We start from the raw sequence: 22,476 nt of genomic DNA, 5'->3' as shown, positions 1-22,476 counted from the left end.
CAAACTCAGATTTTATGGCATTTACAGAAAAATAAGCTAATTCAGTCTTTAGCAAATCTCTCTTGAGGAAAAAAAAATTGCCACAAAAAAACTCCAGGACTTATTTCTGAGAGCATTGTTTTTGTCTGTCTTCTAATCTGACATCAGTACAATCCCCTCACCCACCCACTTTATTCTTCTCAAGCAAACTAGCCCTAAAATCCTAAATATGGGGTTTTCTTCATTTTGTAACCACTGATGTTGGCATAGTAATGTCTCATAGTGAGTATGATGGAGGGCTGTAACATTAAATAAAGGATATGCAGATTCGTTATTATCATGAATTTTCTCTTCCAAATAATTAAACAGTTGACTGCATTCTACCACCAATACAGAAAAGACAATAGCTTAAAAGTGGAAATTCAGATACTATAGCAAAAGCATGAACTGAAGTAGGTGTCTTTATTTTTGAATAGACAGCTATTTAAAAATTCTTAACCATTTTTATTTCATTTATCTTCCTTTGTAAACTATAAATGCTGAATGAAAATAGGAGGAAATATGAACAGTTCCTGAGCATGGCCACAAGATGGCTGACATGCTTAAGACGGTGAAAACAAGCTCAACTTATTTTTTCCAAAATGATAACCTAGAATAGTTACTAAAGGATAGATTTTTCATGGACTTTCATAGGTTTCACCCTGAAAAACTGTGTAAATATTGAATGAAACCAGAAAAAACAGTATAAACAATTCCCCACCAAAACATTCCTAATGTTTGTCTTTCCATAGGCTTTAGAGTGTGACATAATACAATCTGTTCATCACCAAGTGAAGATTACATTCACGTGTTGATTTATTTTGAGAAACACTAAAAAATTCTGCTTAATAATGGAGTAAATTTTGGCTCTTACTGGTAATGATGTTCTTGTAAGACCTTCAGCTCAGCAAAGATGTCTCTCTCATTTACACTGCCAGTTTCTTCAAAATCATAATTATGTTCTGCCAGATGACACGGTGGCTGGAACAGGTTTGTTACTGCAGACTACAATATTAGATAAATTATATAAAACTGTATCTGCATCCACTGAAAAAAATAATTTTGCCAAGGATTATTTTTTAAATCCTAATTTCTCTCATAATCTCCCCATCATGCCCAATGTTTATTGTACCAACAGTGACCTGCTATTGTGCCACAGTTTCTGAAGGTAACAGGGGGCAGCTTGACATACTATTGCAAAGCAAACATGCAAGATTAAGCAATGTTGCAACCCAGCTCCATTTGTTATTTGTCTCCTGGGGAAGGCTTAGTTGTGTTTTTTCTCAGATTTGTTCCTTCCCTTGAAATGTCGCTAACGGCTTTCCCACTTTACTTTCACAAGTATGAGTCTCCATGGTGAGTGAGAAGGCTTGCCAGAAACGAATTCATGATTAAAAGAAAAAGGCTGATAATTTAATTAGCAACACACCCTTAACAAGAAGCAGAAAACTTTATATGGGCTATTCATCTCTAGAACCAGACTGAGAAACATAGGTTTATTCTTCTTACATGACAACTGCCTTCTAACCTTCCCTCCTTTCAAAAATGTACTTATAAAGAAACTTACACCTAATTTCTGTCTTCGTGCATGAAGAGCTTTGATGGGGTTCCCACATATAACTCTACTGACACCTGGCAAAAACAAAATTTAAAGTGTTGTACTTTATACTTTCATATGCTTAAAAAACTGTTTTCTTTACCCAAAACGTCATACACAAGCTGACATGCAATTATGTTTTCTGCATATTTAGAAAGAGATATTCAGAAAAAATATACCAACTTTCTATTTTAGTCAGTTATTACTCTAACCCACAAAAAAAAAACACATTTGTGAGCTGAGGTGGATTTAGTAGGAATGGGCAAAGGGCTCAAGAATATCTTCCCTCATTCAGTTTAAGATAAGCATGATAGTTAAATTGGGAAAAAAAGTGACAGAAATTTCATTATCTGGGCAGGAAGAGGTCTGAGAACAGCCAACCACAAGGCAGAGATTACTTGATTAAACATAATCTCTAATGTTAACATAAAACTGAGCCACTCTTTTATACATGTGGTCATTTCCCAGTTTCAGTTCCAGAAAAATTTCTGCAAAAGCAAGCCTATGGAAATGTTTGTGTACATACATTTATCAGAAGCAGATAAATGCAAACCTTTTTATAGGAGAGGGAAAAGTCTGTTCTTGTTTGCTTCCACATGTTTTGTTAAGAAGAGGCTGAAGCAGGAGTGTCAAACTCGATCTCATTGAGGGCTGCATCAGGGTTGTGTTTGACCTTGGTAGGCTGTGTTTGACCTTGGACATGGCCAGCTTGATGCCACTTGTGTTGGGGGCACCTGTGGTGGCTCAAACACTCTGACAGCAAAAACGGACTCCCGAGCTCTGTTTTCAGCTGCAACGGCCTCTTGCAACCCTCTGCCAGTGAAAACGGAGCTCAGGAAGGCTGCCCTCCTGAGCTCCGTTTGGAGCAGAGGCACCATGGGCCAATCCTTTGCTGTTTCCAGAGTGGCCCTGCGGGCCAGATCTAAGCACCCTGGGGGCCGGATCCAGCCCACGAGCCTTGAGTTTGACACCTCTGGGCTAGAGGATAGGAAATGGGCAAGAAAAGCACAAAATGTTCATTACCATGTGTCAGGTCACTTGAATCATCATCAAACAATAACTCATCACAGATGGTGGATTCCAGGAGAGTGCTACAGCCAGAAAGCAAATGAGCACTGGGAGATCTCTGGAGAGCCTGAGGTCTGGAACCTAGCAAAAAGTGAGTTGCAGCAGGCCGTAGAGCAGAGCCCAGCTTTCTTGTTAGGAGTCCTAACTGAGAATCTAAACCGAAGAAGGGTAGGGGGTCAGGAGAAGAACGATAACACGATACTGTAACATGAATATGTTGTACTTGAGAGAAGCACAGAAAACAAAATTAATTTATGCCCATAAATTAAAGTAATATTCCCGCTAGAATGGATGCAAATGATATGTGTGTAAATTAAATATTCCCACTAAAGTAATATTTCTGTACCGTTACCAAAAAAAACCCCAGATTCATCCATGATTACACTAAACATTAGAAACTTCATAAGCTAACTCCAGGAATACTATGCCATTTATTAATCACAATTCTTTGGGCAAATGTATTCACTCAAGTCAGTGACTAATCAGGTCAGAATGCTACAGAAAGTGCAATCGTTCATAAAGACCATTGCAATGTAAGGATTTTGAAAACAGAAAAATGTGTATACATATACATGCGATACCTGAAATACTAAATACGGAGCTCATCCCTGAATTGCATTACCATGCTTTCATCCTGTGTCCTTGAGCTGAGAAATCATGGCAGCATAAGTCACACCCACTCAGTTTCCCTTAATGTGCAGGATATGGACTGTGCTGTACTATCTGTATTGCTTCTCCACAAGGCACTATATAAGGGCAATAACTTGCCATTTTATTTGCCTGAAATTTGAATGTTACTTACTACAGGAAACGCTGCCACCAATCACTTAGGGTACATACAGTAGGATTGTGTTGTAAAATCTGGCTTTTTCATCCATTCAGCTATTTTGCTACTGTTCTCCCAGTAAAAAGGACTGTTAACTTATCAACCTACAAACCAGTAGATGGCAACAAAGAGTTCTTTCTTAACTGTAAGGTAACTGGTTGCCTCCATTTGTGCAGTATAGATATAAGTGGGTTGTTAAATATTCTTGGAGCCAGATTTCAAGGTTGGAGTTTTTGTGTATCTGTGCAAGAGATGTTTAGCTTATGACAAATAGTGTCGTAGTTTTTCCAAAATGACTAACCTCTCAACCAATTGATTAACCATTTGATGACAGCGAAGTCAAGAGCTTTTTGTCTCTCTTGGCTATAATCTAGGGGTAATTTGGATTTGTGCAGCCAAAATGCAGTTGCTGCTAAATACTGTTGAAGAATCAGAGTTTGAGAAATTACTTTATTGATTCTGGTATCAAATTAAGATATACCTATTCAGTACAAAAGAGAAAACGTGTCTGCCTATGTTGAACACTATCTGTATCAGGTTCCAATCTCTGGAGGACTGAACTTTTTAAAGGAACTTTCCAGAAAGAGGAAGAGCCAGAGTTTTCCTAAGAACAGCAATTGCCGTATTGGGAAAATAATTCAGTTACATTTTTCACTTATGTGCCTTAAGTAGGGCAATAGGCTAATGAATTTCAGGTCTTCCAACACTCTAAGAATCCAGATGTGATTAATCTGGCAGTGGTATCAGAAGCCAGGGTTCTGCTCTGCCTTACAGTCAAAGATGGGATGAAAGGGGTCAGTCCTACACCTGTTGGGACAATGGTAGTCAAGCAGATAGCTACTCCTACCCATGTCACCTTACATCTTGGATCAGCTTCAGCCTCCCTAAGCAGTAGGCAGATTGCCTATGAGTATGAGATGGAAACTCCATTATGAGGACATATCTTCAGCAAACTGTAAGGTATGGAATGTCTTCATGCCATATGTAAACTCTGTGGATAACAGAAGGTGCTGTTGCATGAGGCAAATGTATCTATTGCCCTATCTGTATTGATTTTATAAACTAAAATAAAGATAGCTTCATAGCCCTGCTGCCTCCCTAGAGTTACTCAAACCAGAAGAGCAAAAATAAAAAGCATGAATTTTAAGATCAGTGGGTTACAAAACAGTCTACACAATATAAGCATATGTGTTTCAAGGGCTTTGTTTCAAATAAATCTTTCAAGTAGCAGTCTAGGCAACTTGACTGGATTTTGTCTTGTGTCTTGCCATATTGTTTTAATGCCCTTCTTTACCTACATAGCAACTACTATTTCCTCTGACTGGATTGGGTGATACTTGGGAATGAAATACTGGGAGTACTAAAATGTTTAGTGGAGGTTTTTCAAAGGTCCCTTGCTTATCTGCCCCTTCATTTCTTTATGCGTTCAGACAATACTTCCATTAAGTCTGTCATTAAAGCAGCTATGCACATAAACACAGACGAAGGTCATTGGTGAATGTCTTAAAAACAGATGCCCACATCTTCTAGAACATGTGCCTACTTAATGTTTCAACAACTGTGCTTTGCAAAGCACTCATCAAATGCTTTTCATAGCCTTACTGGCTGTATCTGGCTGCTTGCAAATAAAATTCTGTATTTGTTTGCTAAGGTTTTAATGTACATACTACAGGGTGAGTTTAAGAAACAGATTGCCTGTGTCTGGTTGCTTGTTTGTATGCAGAGCATTGGTTATGTTTTACTAATGGGCTGTTAGTACATTTATTTAAATGGTTGCATTGCTGGCAAAAATGCAGTTGCAGCTGGCATAGTGTCTTTGGTCTTACTGTTTTAATATTAATCAATGCTATTCATGCAATCATACAGTCCTAGGACCTTTTTGCAGCCACCAATAGCCACAATCCACCAGTAATGCTTGGAAGCATTTAAGGAAACCCTATAGATGAAAACGGGAAATGAAATTATTGCTTGGTGCCAGTGAAACTAGGCAGATGGGAGATGTTAATTAACCGCTAACTGACAAATTTTGTCCTATACACTATACATCATCTAACACAGTAAGAATAAAAAGTTATTTGTTCTATTAGAGTTGTCTCTGATTTATACACATTTTATGTTTGTTTAAAGCTCAGGGTGGAGTCGGGATGATGCAAGGGATTACAGGGTCATTAAAAGAAAAAAGTAAATGTTTGCCTACACATCCCCTAGTACCAAATATTCCACAGATTGGTTGGCCTTATGTGTGGATTGCTATCCCACCCACTTTTGTGGCTTTAGGGGGAAAACTAAAGCATCCCAGGACATTTTGAACTCTGTCCCAATGGATCCTCAAGCTGATCCAGTTTTGCTTTGCCAGAATGAAGCTAATTCAAAACATTCTGCAAAGCTTTCCAGGTGGGACTGTGTTTTTTTTTAAGTTCAAAACAAAACAAGTAGGACTAACTGGGATAGAGACAATTTAAGAGCTACAGAACTTATTATAAAAGAACAACAACGTTTTCCTCAAAAAGAATAGCACAAGATCAGGATTCATTGTAAGCAATTTAATTAAAGAGTTACAACAGTCCTCATTAAAAGGCTACTGCTCTAAGCTATTCCGTTACAGGTCAAAAACCACCTCAAAATGGTCTTAAGCAACAAGAAAGGATGGTGGCAACAGACCCATGTCTTTTAAAACAAGCTTGAACTGAACAGTTATGAAATGAAAAGCAGTTTGAGAGATGCTGAAATCTTGGCCTGTCTGTTGCTCCCAATCTTCAGCCTCAAATTAGCAAAATGTATACAAATGAATTTGGGGATATTGAAGAAAAAAATAGCATATTGAAAAAGAATCCAGTATCTTCCCATCAGTTCCACTCCTCCACTTGAAAGGACAGTAGAGATTTCAATCCTGGTGAACAATTATTTGGTTAATGAGTATATAGTAGGACAGTTTTCTTTATTCTCTGTGTTTGTTATGAGGCAGTCGTCAAGAATGTTATAGTTATTTCCAAGCATTAATCCATATGAGGACAGATAGTGCAATTAATTAAATATAACCCTTGAAACAATTTGCATTCTGTCCTAAATGCAACTGGGAAAATATAAAATGGTTTATCCAGTAAGATGCCCCAGAAAATAAAGGGTGAGTTATTAGACTTAACCAGCTTATGAAAAAGCCGATTTAAGATGCTAAGATCCAAGGAGTAGTTGAATTTAAAAGATATGCTACCCATCAGCTTATGGCTGGTTTGAGAGAAAATCAAATATAAGCAGCCAAGGTGGCGGTGGCAGTACCAGTAGGAAATCATCAGATTTCAGAGGAAGAAGAATCTTGTACTGAAGAATCTTCAATCTTAGAAGAGCAGATTGAAAAGAAAAAAAAGTTGATATTATTGAAATCAGATTGATGGGAAGCCACATTTTGAAATGTGTGAGATTTCACCACAGCACACAAGATCAGTTCCTGAGGAGACTGGTGGCTGAGGCTGCTTTCAAGCAAAAGAGGTATATGGGGCATAGGCTCATACAAGTATTTTTTCATTTAGTGATTGCCTCACTTAGTGACCATTCACGGTTATGACAGTGATGAAAAAATAACTTGTTGGCCAATCCTTGCATCTATGACCTTTACAGATCTGTAGAGCAAAGGAAAGCTGACATAAGATCATAAGCATAGTCATGGTTTCCCTTAGTGACTGCTTCACTTAATCACCTAACTGTGGTCCCAACTGTGGTCACTTAATGAGGACTACCTGTATTAATCATTCTATAAAAAAACAGATCTGTTACACTCCAGTCCTACAGGAACATTCCTACTATGAATTTGGGGGAAAATAATTAGTTAGAAATTATAGAAATGTCAATGACTTCTTTTTCTCTTTAGAGGCCCCTGGAACAATTTTGTAACAGCAAGAGTACTATATATACTCACAGATAAGACTATAAATTTTATGGCAAAATAAAAGTCAGGTTCAGCTTATCTGTGGATTGGCTTATCCATAATTATATACGGTAATACTTTTTAAAAATTCCTATACAGCATACTTATGGATAAGTCTCTCAGATAGATCAACACTTCAATTTTTAACCACAATACTATGAAAAATTAGAATCAGCTTATCCGCAGTGGCACATTTTTCATAGTATTTTGCTTAAAAATTGAAGTGTTGGCTTATATGAGAATGGGCTTATATGTGACTATATATGGTATATTTGAATCTTTACCTGTATTTTATTTCACATATAATTAGGAAGTATTATTTTCAATTATTTATGGTCATTCTTATGTCTGTGTCTAGGAACATGCCACCCAGGGCTCAATTTATGCAAATGTACTGCATTTATAGCACATCTTTTCTCTGAAAGTAGCTTATACGTGCAAAGTAGCTTATACGTGCATATCTCCTAACACAATATTAATTGTATAAGATGTGATAGGCTGAGAAACAGATACCAGCTGAAAAGCACCCAAGGAGATACATGGCTCAACGGCAACATAAACCTAATCTGGTCCAAGTGCAATACTACTTTGGCATTTTCCCCTGAAAAATATAAAAATTAATGGTGATTCTTATAAAATAACAGAATGGCCTGGAGATATTCATAACCAACAGGGAATCTGTAGATTACACATGTTGGTGTTTTGTTTCTTGTTTTTGCATAATTTATATTTTAATACTCAAAAGCACAGTTCTACTGCTACCATGTTTAGCTTTACTCGAGATCCATTCTTTATGCATCCAAATGATACTAAATTTTATTGCATGCTACCTACCCATAGTCACTTTGTGTTGAGATGGGTGGCCATATAGCTGTGACAAATAAGTAAACATATCCCATTCTTGGCATTGATAATCAGTTTTGTATGGATGTACAGATATTCTTTTCTCTTATTGGTAATCAAACAAAGTCTTATTAAAAAATTTAGCACACCTGAACCTGAAGCTTCCTCAATTAAACCTCCTTCTTTGATTGATTCCTTGACAATAAGCCAGTCCTTATTCATTTTGCATGGAAAAGGAATAGCAGTTTGATTTGCTGGTATTTCATCCAAACATTTTAAATGAGGGATGAGTTTTTTCACTTCAACTCTGTAATTGTAATTTGGGTCCTAGAAAAAAGCCCCAGAGAAAAGAATGCCTTCAGTTATTTTGATCATGTTTATAAGAAGCAATCAGAAAAACAGGTAAAATGGGAAAATAACTATAAATGTAACAATAGCTAAACTTCTTATAAGATTAGCACTTTTTATGATCATAATAAATAAAACCCAAGCACTATTTAGTTACAGATACACTAAACATGCATCCCATGTAAATAAATTTCAATTCATTTATTTAATTATCAATATTTGGGTAACTATTAAACAAATTGCTTTTGGGGTACACTGTCTGTAAAACTTTTGTCAACTTTTTAATATCTACTTTTCCTCTCAGATTTTTCTACTGCCTCTTTTTTCCCATTTTCACCACATAATATATTACTGTTAAATTTGTTTTATCTTCCAATTAACACATTTAGATAAGATAGTGTCTGCTACCAGAGGTCTATGTCATTTATCATCTAGACTGGTCTGGGTTTCTGCTTCCCAACTGTCTGGCAATGGCCACAAGAAAAACCTTTAAAAAAGCCAAATTAGCTGCTACAGGGGCCTGATTAATCTTGAGACTCTGCAGATCACCTTAACCTACAACTACAGTTTACTGATAAACAAACAAAACAGCCATGCAATTGCCCCTTCAGTGACTATTATCATTATCCCGTATTAGGCCCTAATATTAGATGAAACCAGTCTAATGACCTGTGGTGAATTGTATGAAAAGAAATGATTCTAGTTACTGTGGTATGAAACCCATTACATGAATTCAAAGATGGTTAAGCCTTAATTAAGTAAATTGCAGTCATCTTTTTTTGTCTGTCCTTCCTAGAAAATCCTTTTGATAGCCCTCACAATTCTATAAAAAAAAGATAATCCCTCTCCCTGATCTAAAAAAATAAACCAATCCTTGATCTAAAGTGTGAGAGCTTCTTTTTACAAGTTTCCCCCTGTAACATTTTCTTATATCAAAAGTCGGCAATAAAGGAGTTCCGGTCTGCAGTGCTTCGGGGCAGACAGGAATCCGCGACTGTGCGCAGTTTCTGCCTGTGTTCGCTGCCCGAGTGCCCTGAGCCACCCGGCTTCAGGGTTAGCCACCTCCGTAGAAGGTGGCGAAGACAGGGGGGACCTGGCAGGGTCGAGAGATATCGCACCTCTCTTCCCTAGCCGGCAAAACCCCCTTTTCCGAAGGCAGTAATGGCCGCCACATAGAAGCGCTCAGCCAGAAAAAGAAAGTGCAGGAGGAGTTGTGAAGAAGTAAAAGTGTTCTTTGCTGACCGGGAAAAGTACAGCGAAACTATCCCGGATTTTAAAAGTTGCCCAAGATATATCGTTCCCAGAGACTTACAAGTGGTGAATGGAAATTTAAAAGGGAAAGTTTTTTCTTTTTTTTTTCACTCTTCTTCCTAACATGACAGCGAACAGAACCGCAAGAGAAATCGGAAAACCTTCATTGGAGGTAATTAAATGCTAAAGGGATAAGGATTTCTGAATACTCAAAAAAAAAAATCTTTTTTGCTGTAGGTGGGAAGAGAGAGGAAAAAAAACTGGAGCAGAATTTGAAAGTAAGGAGGAGATTGCCTAGAACTTCAAAGAGTTATTAAATATTAATAAGACTTCTAAAAGACTTCTAAAAGATATATTTTAACTGGAACTTTGTGACTAAACAGTAACCCCAGAAAGAGAAAGGGAAGAAAGAAGAAAGTGCTAAAAGAAACAGCCTATTTGGATTGTTTGGTGACCTTGGAACTTTTGGGAACTACCTTTGATTAAAAGCACTTCGGTGGTTGTTTTGGAAAAACTTTTTCTCTCTACAATGGCATTACTTCTGGATGAATTGAAAATTGAATACAAAAAATACAAAAAAGAAGAACAAGAAGGGAAAGATTCTCTTGGCACTCTTTTTCAATTCTTAGAAATGGCGGTTTGTACTTATGAAAAACTGACTGCGCAACAGGATGATTGGGATAAAGAAGAAGCCATCTTTGATGAACAAGTGACTCTATTTGGGGAAGGAAAGGAGAAAGAGGAAAAGAAAAAGGGGACTTTAAGACTTGAAAAAACAACCCAAAAAGAGAAAAATAGGGGGAAAAGTGGATAGAATGCTAGAAATCAACAGAAAGGGGGAAAGTAGAAGAAGAAAAGGGAGGTGGAGAGACAAGGGGGTAAAAAGGGCAAGGAGAAGAATAAGCAAGGGAGAATGGAAGGGATGAGAAGCCTCAATGGTGGGGAGCAAGATGTAAAGAAACAAAATTCTTTTAGAGACAATGGGTAAATTTAATTGAAAAAGGGATTCTGTAAAGGTACACTAGATTGTATTCTTATATTTGTACTTAGAAATAATGTTAGAAAATTGGAAGCAACATGTAATCAAAAATGGGATAAAATATTTAGTGTAATTTAGTGAAATTTTTGTGAGAAAAAAGAAGGTAATGAAATAAATGAGAGAATTGAAGTAGAAGAAATGGGAACATCTTAATGAAATAATGATTTAAAATATGTGATGTGGGGGGGAAATAATTATGGAAAGTGTAAGTGTTCCCATAAAAATATGATATTTAATTGGAAAGTAACATGTAAAGTTTTTAAGATATAAATGAATATTAATATTAATGATTAGATCTGTATTGGCATTAATAGCTGTTTTAATTACATCATATACCTATAATTTCCTTTTTTCCTTTTTCTTTATAAGAAACATTGAGTAATTTTAGAGAATAAAATTGTGAATAGAATAAATGAAATGAAATAAATGAGAGAATTGAATTAGGAAGGAACAGGAAAATTTTAATTATCCAATGTTTTATAAAATATAAGTGAAGTGGGGAGGAATTAACTATGGAAAGTGTATAAGTGTTCTCATAGAAGTATGATACGTATCTGAAAAGTAATGGGTAAAACATAAAGATTTAAATGAATATTAATACTAATGATAGAATTGAATTAGTATGGATTGTTGTTTTAATTATATTATACATTTATAATTTTTTCCTTTTTTAAAATATAGTGTGTAATTCTAGAATGTACCAAACAGAATCCCAATGGAAGTCATGTATTATATTAAGTGTTATAAATTTAGGGGAAAGAGTTAAAGGCGTCATACTCCAATCAGTGCACAGGAGAAACTTTGTTTAAAGAGAAAAGATAAATGGATAGCTGGAAATAGAACAGACAAAGAATAATAAGTATTATGATTTGAACTGAGATGAGATAAATAAAATAAAATTAAGAAAGTTAAAAGAGGTGAGAAGTTATATAGAAAATTGAAAGTGGTAATAAGATATGGAATGGTATATAAGATGAATATGAATTTGAATTTGTGTCTGTACAAAGAGTTGTAACCCAGGATCAAGCAACTTTCAGAAAAGATCTTCTATGTTTTATGTTTTGTTTGTTTGTGTATTGTCTTTGAAAATCAATAAAACTGTTTAAAAAAAAAAGTCAGCAATAAAGGGAAATTTGCCTGTCTTCTCTTATCCCTAACAAAAGAGCCCACCTAATACACAGAGTCCAGTTCCCCTGTTCTGCTTCAACCATGACGTAGACTAAGAGTGAGCATTTGGAGTACTAAGGAGAGCACCTTTGCAAAATTTTCTTCTTTAATTGCTCATACTGAATAAGAAGATCAGCATTATTTGTTTTGGTTTTTAATTTTGTTTATAATTATTTTTTTTCAAACTAATTAGCTACTTTACCACCTTAAAAAGCTAAAAAGACACTATAAAATTTTAAATCAATATGCAAAACTTTCTTTCTTTTGTAGTTTTTGGTAGTTTCTAGTCCCTACAGCTGCTATTCAGCTTTCCAGCAAAAGCCAGAAGTGTCAAGGTGATCTTTATTCATTCATCAAGATACTTCTAGCTTTCTGAGGGACTAACTGTACATGTAAAATATGTGAAGGTGAGAATGTCCAAAGAGTGACAGATCTCCTGAAGGGGCTGAAGCTATAGAAGCAAGTTCTCTTCGTGAGAATCACATCTAACTACTTGAGCAAAGTACACTGTATTTCTGTTTCAGATAGGACATAAAACAAATATTTCAAATTAAAAGAGCGATCTTGATTAAAACATTGGAATATAAATAAAAGATGACAGATTCCCTTTCTTTGGAAGTGTCCAAATAGAAGTTGAGTAAGGGCAGTGGAGGAGCAGATTTCCTCAATTAGCAGTTACTTGGACTAGACCTTTGAGGTTCCTTCAATTTTACAATGCCTAAAATGCCTGCTCTCATCTAGTATTTTCATATGATTTCAACTAAAACTTTTTCTGATTTCAAGCCAGTCGTCAAAAATGCTTTAATGAGTCATGCTTTGAGTAGGGGTTGGTTAGATGGCATCTAAGGTACCTTTCAACTCTATGATCTTATGTGGAAATTGTAATTCCAAACATTTGGAAGATACCAGCTCAAGAATAAAGTTTTCTAGGATAAGAAAAAAAATACTAACAATAAAAATGGATAAAAGCCCAACTCAAAATTGTAAACAATTACTAATCTTTCTAAAATAAGAACTCATAAACCAGATATTAAATTGGCTGAAAAGAGCCATGTATTTGTTACACATAAAAAAGATAGAAAATGAACCCAGATTGTTTATTTTATAATGAATAAATAAATGAATGAGGGAAGGAGTAGTTTTATTTAACAACAACAAACAAAAAAGAAAAGGAGAAAACCCCCAAAGCAATGCAACAATAATGTCTGATGCGTGTGTGTGTACATTTAACATAATGCTTTCATAAAGGAAGATATTTCATTCTAACAGTCAAGCACAATTTTTATCTATTTGCAAGTTGTTCAAAAGTCATAAATACAGAAACACACTTATATAAAGACACACACACACATGCACATTCACACGAAAATATTGGTCCTTGTATTATTGATTTGAAAAGATAGTAGGCTAACATGGAAGATCCTAATATACCTTAGTCTCAGGCAATTTAGAGGTGTTAAGGTAATAACATGCAATTAACTAGGACCATTATTCAAGTGAAATAATATTACAGTTATATGCTTTATACAAATATGCTGAAGTTTATCATGTTTATTATTGTTTTTTACTACTGTTTTAATTTTTATAGGGAGTTTAAGAGTAAAAAAAACCCTTAATTCTGAGTTTCTAAACAGCATCTTTTTTAATAAATCTAACTGGATATTAAAAAGAATTGACAATTGTCAGGCACATCTAGCAAACCCACTAAAATTGATGAAAAAGAATTCTGGCCATAACTGCCATTTGGCTTTTAAGAGCAATGATTAATACAGAAAAAATTGAATAGTGAAGTGATTTAGGAAGATTGCACTGAATGTAAGATATAAGCTCAACCCAGCTTCAAATTAGAACCCTCGACCAAAACTCTATATCATCTTTTTATACTTGTTTGTTCTGCTTGATTGCATCACGTACTCTGCATGCAAAAATACATCCTGCTTTGCTTCAGGCATGGCAGTCTACTCATGGCATTGCAAACTCTTGAGAATTCCAGAAGTCATTTACAAGGCCACAAGAGAACTTCAGTAATAGAAATGAAGAAAATTGTTTTTAAAAGGGTAATTTTTAGTACACATATCTCTCCTTGCTGTTTCAAAATATAATCATACCAAACAACCACAAACTGTACTGATTTTACTATACTGTACTGCCCTGTACTGATTTCTCCTAGCAACTATGCTGATACTGCACACTGTTCTGTCTTCAGAAGGCTGAATAAAGTGTTGGAGATCTCCCAAGATTAATGATTTGAAGTACAAGTCTTCTTCTCCATATTAGAGTTATAGTATGCCACTTACCTATTCATCCAGATTGAGAAATAGTTCCTCCAAGGCAAAATTCACAATAACTTTGCTACATTAAACCACAGCTTTAATTCATGATTGCATTGAGATAAATCAACAAGATATATAGATTACATGTGGCATACTAATACACACCTCTGAAGATTGTGGGCTTGGCTTCAAGCAAATAAGATTTCCCTCTATTGTAAGATTGGTCAGCTTAGTACAGATCCGCAAGTATTGAATCTGACAAAGATCTTCAATGTTGTTTCCTTCTAAATCTAGAATTTCGAGGTTCTCCAGCAGACTAATCTGACTTAGTTCACCAATATTGTTGTAGGCTATGTAGAGTTCCTAAAGAAAATTGAAGGACTCTTTCAATATTAAGGTAAATTATGATATATTAAATAAAAATAATAAGTCATAAACAATTAAGACTTAACAGTAAAAGGAAGTCACACAGACTTTCTTATAGATAAGCAGCATGAACTTCATTTGCTTGATTGTTGTCATAGGTTTTTATTGGTAGCATATAGTATATGGCTAATAAACATAAAATCTACAATTTGCCATGATTCTTTAATATTATGCAGTAAATAATAGGAAAAATAAGAAATATGGCCTGTGCCTAGTATTGCAAAATTTAGAAAATAAAAAACAAACCATGGTTTAAAATTTTGGTTATTAAGAAAATGAGACTGTATTTCTTGTATAATAATATAATAATAATAATAATAATAATAATAATAATAATAATAATAATCCAGTCTAATAATAAACCAGAAACCATGAGTAAAGTTGCCTGTTTTTAAAATACATCTTCTAGAAAGAGAGATCAAGTTGAAGCAATTTTTGATTCATAGAATAAACCACAGGGTTTTTTTTACACTTTCAGTTTATTTGACTTGGCTACTGAATTAACAAATTCTAGGTTCTATTAGGGCTCATAGAATTGCCAAGGGTATGACTCGACTTAATGGATATCGATATCACCATCATCATCATCATCATCATCATCCTTATCAGTTTACAATGTCAGCACATTGCCCCAACAATCTGGGTCCTCATTTTATAGACTTCATAAGCATGGAAGGCTGAGTCAACCTTGCACCCCATCAAGATCAAACTCCAGGCTATGGGCAGAGTTTGCCTGCAATACTTCATTCTAACCACTGTGCCACCAGGGCTCCTTAATGATAATTATGGTAAATCTTCAGGCCATGTTATTTTCCTTATGGTTTTACATATATATTCATGTAGTTTTCTTAGCAGCAATAAGGAAGTGTTTGCCATTGTCTTCATTGGAGACATTATTTCATCTTCCCAGCTGACATTTATAATACTTTAAAAAAAATGAAATGCCATTGGACAAGGCAGTATTTTATGAATCAGATTTTACTTACATGTATACGTTTAAAAAAAGGTAATAATGTTTAAAAAAAGTATACCAAATCCCTCGGTTAAGAATACCCTCGTATAAGGATGACCCATAGTAAAGAACAGAGCCTATTGTAGCAAAATTCAATTTAAACACACAAGGTTTGAGTTTATTACACAATACTACTTATGCCACATTATCCAATTATTGTGTTCTGGCTTAACACACAAATTCCAGTTAAGGATGGACCTTGGGAATGGAACTTGGTCTTAAACTGGGGAGTATTGTAAATTAACATGGATTTGATATCCAATTTCCTTCAAAGTAGTCAGGGCTGTGCACTATGTAAACAAGTCAAGCAAAACAATGTATTAAGTCTTTGACTCTCCTACCTTCAAAGAGCAGCAGCAAGAGATCCCATCTAAATCGGAGAGCCCACAGCGAGCCATCCATAGGACTTGAAGACGAGGTAGAGCTGTTCCAAGGTCCCTTAAGAGAACAAATGCCAGGATTCACCATTACCTATCAAAGGATTAGCTTCATCTTTAGAAGTTAATGAAAATATGTTGTTTAACATCAGAAAAAGAAACAGAAAACTCATTTCAGTTTTTATCAGCTGGGACAAAACTTGGAATACTTTTTTAAAAAAAATGATCTGGAGATCTAAAAAGAAAGGGTTAAAAAAATGGAGTGCTTTAATAAAGGAGAATATTTGTATCTCAGGGTTGAAATGAGGAGTCTTTGGTGTTTTCTGAGCTTAGTTGTTGATGATGCTACCTAGTTTGGGAAATATAACATCTGGAGTGTCCCTATCGGGAAAGTTTTACTTAGTTTGAACTATGCATTGGCAGTGGGTTCAGCTGACCTTAAACATTGACACTGACTAATCACGACAATTATGCAACTGTACATATATATCCATGTAGAAATAAAAGGGCACTGGCAAACAGACAATTTATGTAAAATGTAAGAAATAAGGAACAAATGAACATTTCAATATTACAAGATAAAAGAGGCATTAGCCCTTCAATAATCAATTTGGGGTAAAGAAGTTTAAGCTGTTCATGGATTCCAATTTTCATCTTAAAAAAATTCATTGTAAGTAGTCTTCAACTTATGACCACTCATACAGCAACCATGCAAAGTTATGATGGGGCTAAATGAATGGACTACAACCTGTGCCTGCAAACGTACCCCTGCACTCACGTGATCAGAATTTGGGCCCTAGATAGATAGGGGTGGGAGTTGGAGGCAATCACTTACCTTATTGAAGCACAGGGCTGAGAAAGACCAAGCTTGGAATGGCTTGGATTGAGGTGGGCCCTTGGTTAACAACTAACTGCATTCATAAAGATGGCAAGGCTAGGATTGTGGTCACCAAGCGATGTGGTCATGTGACCACATAGCTTAGTGATGGAAATTTCAGTCCCAATTATTATCTTAAGTTGAGGTTCACCTGTATAATGAATACTATAATAATACGTATTGTTATAATACATTACTAGTTCCTGTTGCACAATTCTATTTTAGTTACATCATCCCCTCATCAGTTGGGGTTTTTGCAATTCAAATTAAATTAAACTTAAATGAAAACACAGTTAAAAGATTGTTGGTCATGATTCTGTGTTTTCAAATATAAACTTAATATTAGTTAATATTCTATATGCTTAATATTTATTGCTTCCATTAACAACAAAAACTGCAATCACAGATGTTACAAGTGAAGTGAATTTTGACTCAGAATTACCAGTGAGACTTTCTTATATTTATATTTCTTATATTTAGAACTACATTCTGAAAACAACTGTGGCTGAATTATTGAAAGCTTGCCAGGGCAGATTGTCCTAGTATGCATACATTACAAAATCTATCCAATTTGTAATGTATCACATATCCTTTCTCAGAATTGGTGAAATGATTTGAAATAAAAGAGAAAACCAATATAAGGGTATGAAATGACATGTTGAAAAGAACAATAATTATTCAGTAAAATCCTTGTTTGAAAAAAATGGGAAATAATCTCATTAGAGGCAAATTTCTTATTTGATTAGGACAAACCTAACAAAAATCCAGATGACATGTCAAAACACAAGCTTCCCATTCATGGAAAGAAAAAAGTGGCAGCACAGATTTAAATCTAGACAACAGGAAATTGCTTTGACAAATTAGAAAATTGCAGAAAACTATTGAAATTCCATATTTGAACTTTGACTCCTTCATAGACGGGAAGAGTTTCTTGGAGGAGAACTTCTTCCCCTGGCATGTTGACCCCAAGATTAGCACATCGTAAAGCAAAAGTCATTCTCATCAAGTTCAGTTATTTTCCAGATCAAGCCATTTGAGGCAAGTATAGATTACTTTGGAAACTTGAGAAGAGCAGAACTCAAGATGGTCTAACAGTATGGGAGGGCTCAGCTTGATATGTATAATTTATAATGGGAGTAGCTGTACAAATTAACTATATTTAAACAATTAGTAAACTGTGGTATTAAATATTTTGCTTGGTCTTGATCTTCTTGGGAATCGGTATCAAATCCTTAAATTTTTTTCCAATCAAATTTTTAAAATTTGACATGATACTTTGTGTACGCATATTGTATCAAATTTTGTACTGAATTAAAAACTCCCAAAGTTTTTAAAATACCATTAGCCTTTTAGGAAGTATCAATATAATTAGAATTATTGTTAACATCCAGCACCAATACAAAAAAAATCCCGTAGCAAGAAATGAGTTAAGATGAGCAACTTCTCTAGCAATGAAAGGCAGATGTAAACTTGCAAAAATCTCAATGAATTTCACCTCCAAGTAAGTAAGCACAGTGCAGAGCTGTGCAGGACAGTTAGGATTATACTTTCCTGCGTAGTTATTTTTGTAGCCTGAAAGTATTTTTAAACTAGTTTACAGAGTAGTAGTCTACACAGGGAAGCAGAAAGAACTTTCAGAAGAAGGCACTGTAAAACCATGTCAATATTGTTGCCAAGAAAATAACACAGACATACACCCTTAGCCATCAGAAGTCAAGCCCAACTTTAGGCAGACTTTACTTTTATGTCTATTCACAGAGTACTAAATCTGGAACACAGAAGTTGATTACCTTAGGAAATTGGTTGCAATGACAATACATCATTTCTACTACATACCAGTATCAAAACAATGGAATCTTTTACTGAATTCATAACTAAAGCATGGGTGTTTTATAAAACATAAAACTCTTTCTAACATTTATTTGGAATCCCAACATTTAACAATTGCTGAACTCTGGAAAAACAGAATGGGTTCTGACCTCTCTCTGTATAACATCTTTTATTTGAAGGGGAATACTATCATATCCATTCTTGGTTTTATTATACTCAGAGTTATATATTCCTAATTTCCCCAGTTCCCCTTTATAGTATGTAATATCCCCAATCATTTACACTATCATTCTCCAAGCCTATATTAGTTTGCCTGAATCTTTGTTAAAATGTGATATCCAGAACTGGACCCAGTATTCAATTTAGAACCTAACTATCTTTGGTTTAGAAGCTAAATTTCTGTTAATATAGTCTAAAACTATATTTTGCACTTTTGCAGCACATAATATTGCTGAATATTGCTTTCATTTTGAAATCAACTACCCGTACTATTCCAAGATATTTTTCACAAGTACTGCTACAAAGCTAATGTTCTTAATTCTATTTCTATGCATTTGACATCTGATTTCTAAATGAATAATTCGTTGCCTTTGTTAAATTTCATTTTATTTTGGAATCCATTTCTCTAACCTATCAAGAGCATTTTGAATTTTATTTCTATTGCTCTAGAAAATGAACAATTCCACTCAATTTTGTGTCATCTACAAATGTATAAGCAACCCAATATTTCTACATCCAAATTTTGGGCTCATCTGTGGTTATCCTATCACTAATGTCTTAAAGCAGAGAATGCCACAAGAGGCAAGGAGTGCATCCTTTAACTCAAGGGTCTTTAAATTTGGCAAGTTTAAAACTTGCGGACTTCAACTCCCAGAATTCCTGAGCTAACATGACTGGAGGAGGAATTCTGGGAATTGAAGTCCAAAAGTCTTAAAGCTATCAAGTTTGAAGACCCCTGCTTTAGATGACCAACAGGAGGCTGCACTGATAATGGGACAGACTTCTGTAAAATCAGCAAGGAGCCGCATCTCTGCTCAGTTTATTAAAACAAAGAAAAAATTGTTACATAAATCTTAAACTCTGCAGGGAAAGAAATCCCAAAGACAGACTGAGGAATTAATGGAAATAATGTCCTTGCAAGCTTCACAACGCTGTAGCACTTCTACTAGAAACTTGTGATACATTTCTCATTAAATATTAGCTTCACCAGAAATAACTTGGCTCAGAAGTAACTAAACAGAGACAATATGAGATCAAAATATTGAGCCTATTTGGGCATGGGTCAAATGTAGATAAGGCCTTAATCTCTTCCCTCACTATCAATCTCATCCCATTAATCCATTTCTCCAGATTGTGCTGCTTTCTGTCTATGCAATATTGGATAAACATTACAAATTCTGAAGCACACCTAATTTTGCAAATGAAAGAAAATTAAGAATATTACTTTATAAACTACAGTTTATTATGACTATAGTGGATTCTTTCTCCAGCTAGGTATAGAAATCTAACCTTTCCTAGGAATAATGAATTGACTGGATTTTACTTCACTAGAGGTATATGTAAGTTTTAACATACTGCAAGATTATCTGCAGGAAAAAATAAAATAAAGGACTTAATATCTTTTAAATCTATAGAAGGAGTGATTTGATTTATAATGTCCAAGAATTATGCATAATAATGTATGATTTTGTAGACTGGATATAACCAGGTACATAATATAATACATTTGCATAGTTCAAGAACAGACTTAATCAAGTTTTTCTTATGTACAAAAGATAAAATGTGTAGTCAATCTCTCTGAAATAGAAAGAAATGCTGTAAGTAGTAAGAGACTTGAATATTATTTCTGACTTAACTTTCTGAGTTGTTATTTCTTACCTCACAGAAGTAAGTATACTTCCATTCAGTTTTAGTTGTTTCAGATTAGGGAGGTAAGAACCTGTAAGATCAGGAAACAAAGACAAATATAAGCAAATATATATGTGTTGTACTCCTCTCAAACATCGAATTTCAAATATTTTAATTTCACAGTTTGTACATTTGTTTACCATGACATTTGACTGATTTCTGATGTCTAATATTTTCACAAAAACATTTCTTACCAAAGTTGCCTAGAAATGATCCATTCTATGTCTGACTATATTTTAGGCCAATAGTAACTGACATAAAATATAACATTTTGCCATTACTGAACTTGTTCTGCAACTCTTTTTAGGATGGTTGTAAAGCACATCACCATGGTTGTTAAACAATTGACATCTGATAACAACACTTAATGGTCACTAAGTGAACCAAGTGGTTTTTAGGCAAATCCAGCATATCAGATGAGTGGGTTTTTTTTGCTGTATTCTGCTGGAAAATGACAAAAAAGTCACAAATTGTATTTATATGGGGATACTGGTCATAACTGATCATAAATGTGAGTCAGCCACCAACTGCCCAAAATGGATCATATGACCATGGGAGGTGTTTGTGGCAGTCATAACTCCAAAGACGGGGGTCAAAAGTAGTTTTTTTAGCAATAGCACTTAGGCTTATATACCGCTTCACAGTACTTTATAGCTCACTCTAAGCGGTTTAGAAAGTCAGCATATTGCCCCCAACGAACTGGGTCCTCATTTTACTGACCTTGGAAAGATGGAAGACTTGAGTCAACCTTGAACTGGTCAGGGTTGAACTCCTGGAGTGAGAAGTGAGTTAGCCTGCAGTAATGCATTCCAAGCACTACACCACTATGGCTCAATATAGCTTAAAACTCCATTGTAATGGTTGTTAACTGACCAGTCATTAAGCAAAGACTACCTGTAGGTATAAATGCTATTGTGCTAGTTTGTTTAAAGAAAAGGAAGGTGGACATAATAGTTCTTAAACATGCAACTTGGCTAACTGCCATGCTGACTTGTAATTAATTGTCCCAGCACATTCTTTGAGTCTCATGTTGAGAACAGACATCTGAGGGTTACTGCTTATAATAAGTAGTAGTTTCATTAGTATTCTCTAAACATTGCAATTGTTTAATAACCCTCCTTTTAATGGTAATTCCATGCCAAATCCACTAAAAGTAGCAACTGGGAATTATATTAATCCTGCATTATTGTTGTTGAAATACAAGTTAAAAAGTTAACTTTTTTTAAAAAAATATTTTTTTCCCTGGGATTTGAGAAATGCTCTCTCCCATGATCAAAGTTTTCCAATACAAAAGTACTTTTTTCCACAAAGTGTGATGTACACAACTAAGTTAGTTCATTGGCTTAAAGTCTCTGAATCTTTAAACATTTTACCATAGAATATTCCAGAATTTCCAGAAAAGATGTAGTAACTGACTGTAAACATTTAATTAAAAATATAGATTTTTCAGAAATGTCATCATCCTTCTAATTTTGCTCTTCTAATTCACACAGTCAACTCCCTCCTTTCTTTTCCTTTCCATTTCTCCCTCAGTGTCATCTCTGTGTGCCTCAAGTTGTATTCTCTCAAGAAAACTGCAACCCCCTTATGTGCCACTTGCCACTCATATCTTTCTGGTTTTTTTCTATAACATACTTTGATATGGGCTATATTATTTTCAGACAAGAAAGTAAGCATGAAGCATAATTTGTAGA

General features: G+C 34.9%; 1 protein-coding gene across 2 annotated transcripts in view; it reads right to left on the bottom strand.

Annotated features, from left to right (window-relative positions):
- Window positions 1-22,476, bottom strand: part of LRRC56 (leucine rich repeat containing 56) — a 52,691-nt gene that overhangs the window by 6,710 nt on the left and 23,505 nt on the right. For both annotated transcript variants that reach the window (XM_087920915.1, XM_087920916.1), the window contains 7 exons: window positions 20,753-20,813; window positions 16,132-16,228; window positions 14,518-14,715; window positions 8,424-8,601; window positions 2,639-2,836; window positions 1,586-1,650; window positions 893-1,023 (listed from right to left, as the gene is read on the bottom strand). In XM_087920915.1, the coding sequence (XP_087777041.1) occupies window positions 893-1,023; window positions 1,586-1,650; window positions 2,639-2,836; window positions 8,424-8,601; window positions 14,518-14,715; window positions 16,132-16,228; window positions 20,753-20,813 (928 nt within the window). The remainder of the gene's footprint in view (window positions 1-892; window positions 1,024-1,585; window positions 1,651-2,638; window positions 2,837-8,423; window positions 8,602-14,517; window positions 14,716-16,131; window positions 16,229-20,752; window positions 20,814-22,476) is intronic.

This window comes from Pseudonaja textilis, chromosome 1, assembly GCF_049901715.1.
Source record: "Pseudonaja textilis isolate UNSWEBS1 chromosome 1, rPseTex1.2, whole genome shotgun sequence".
In the NCBI taxonomy this organism is placed as follows: domain Eukaryota; kingdom Metazoa; phylum Chordata; class Lepidosauria; order Squamata; family Elapidae; genus Pseudonaja; species Pseudonaja textilis.
This window is presented reverse-complemented; position numbering and strand designations above follow the sequence as displayed.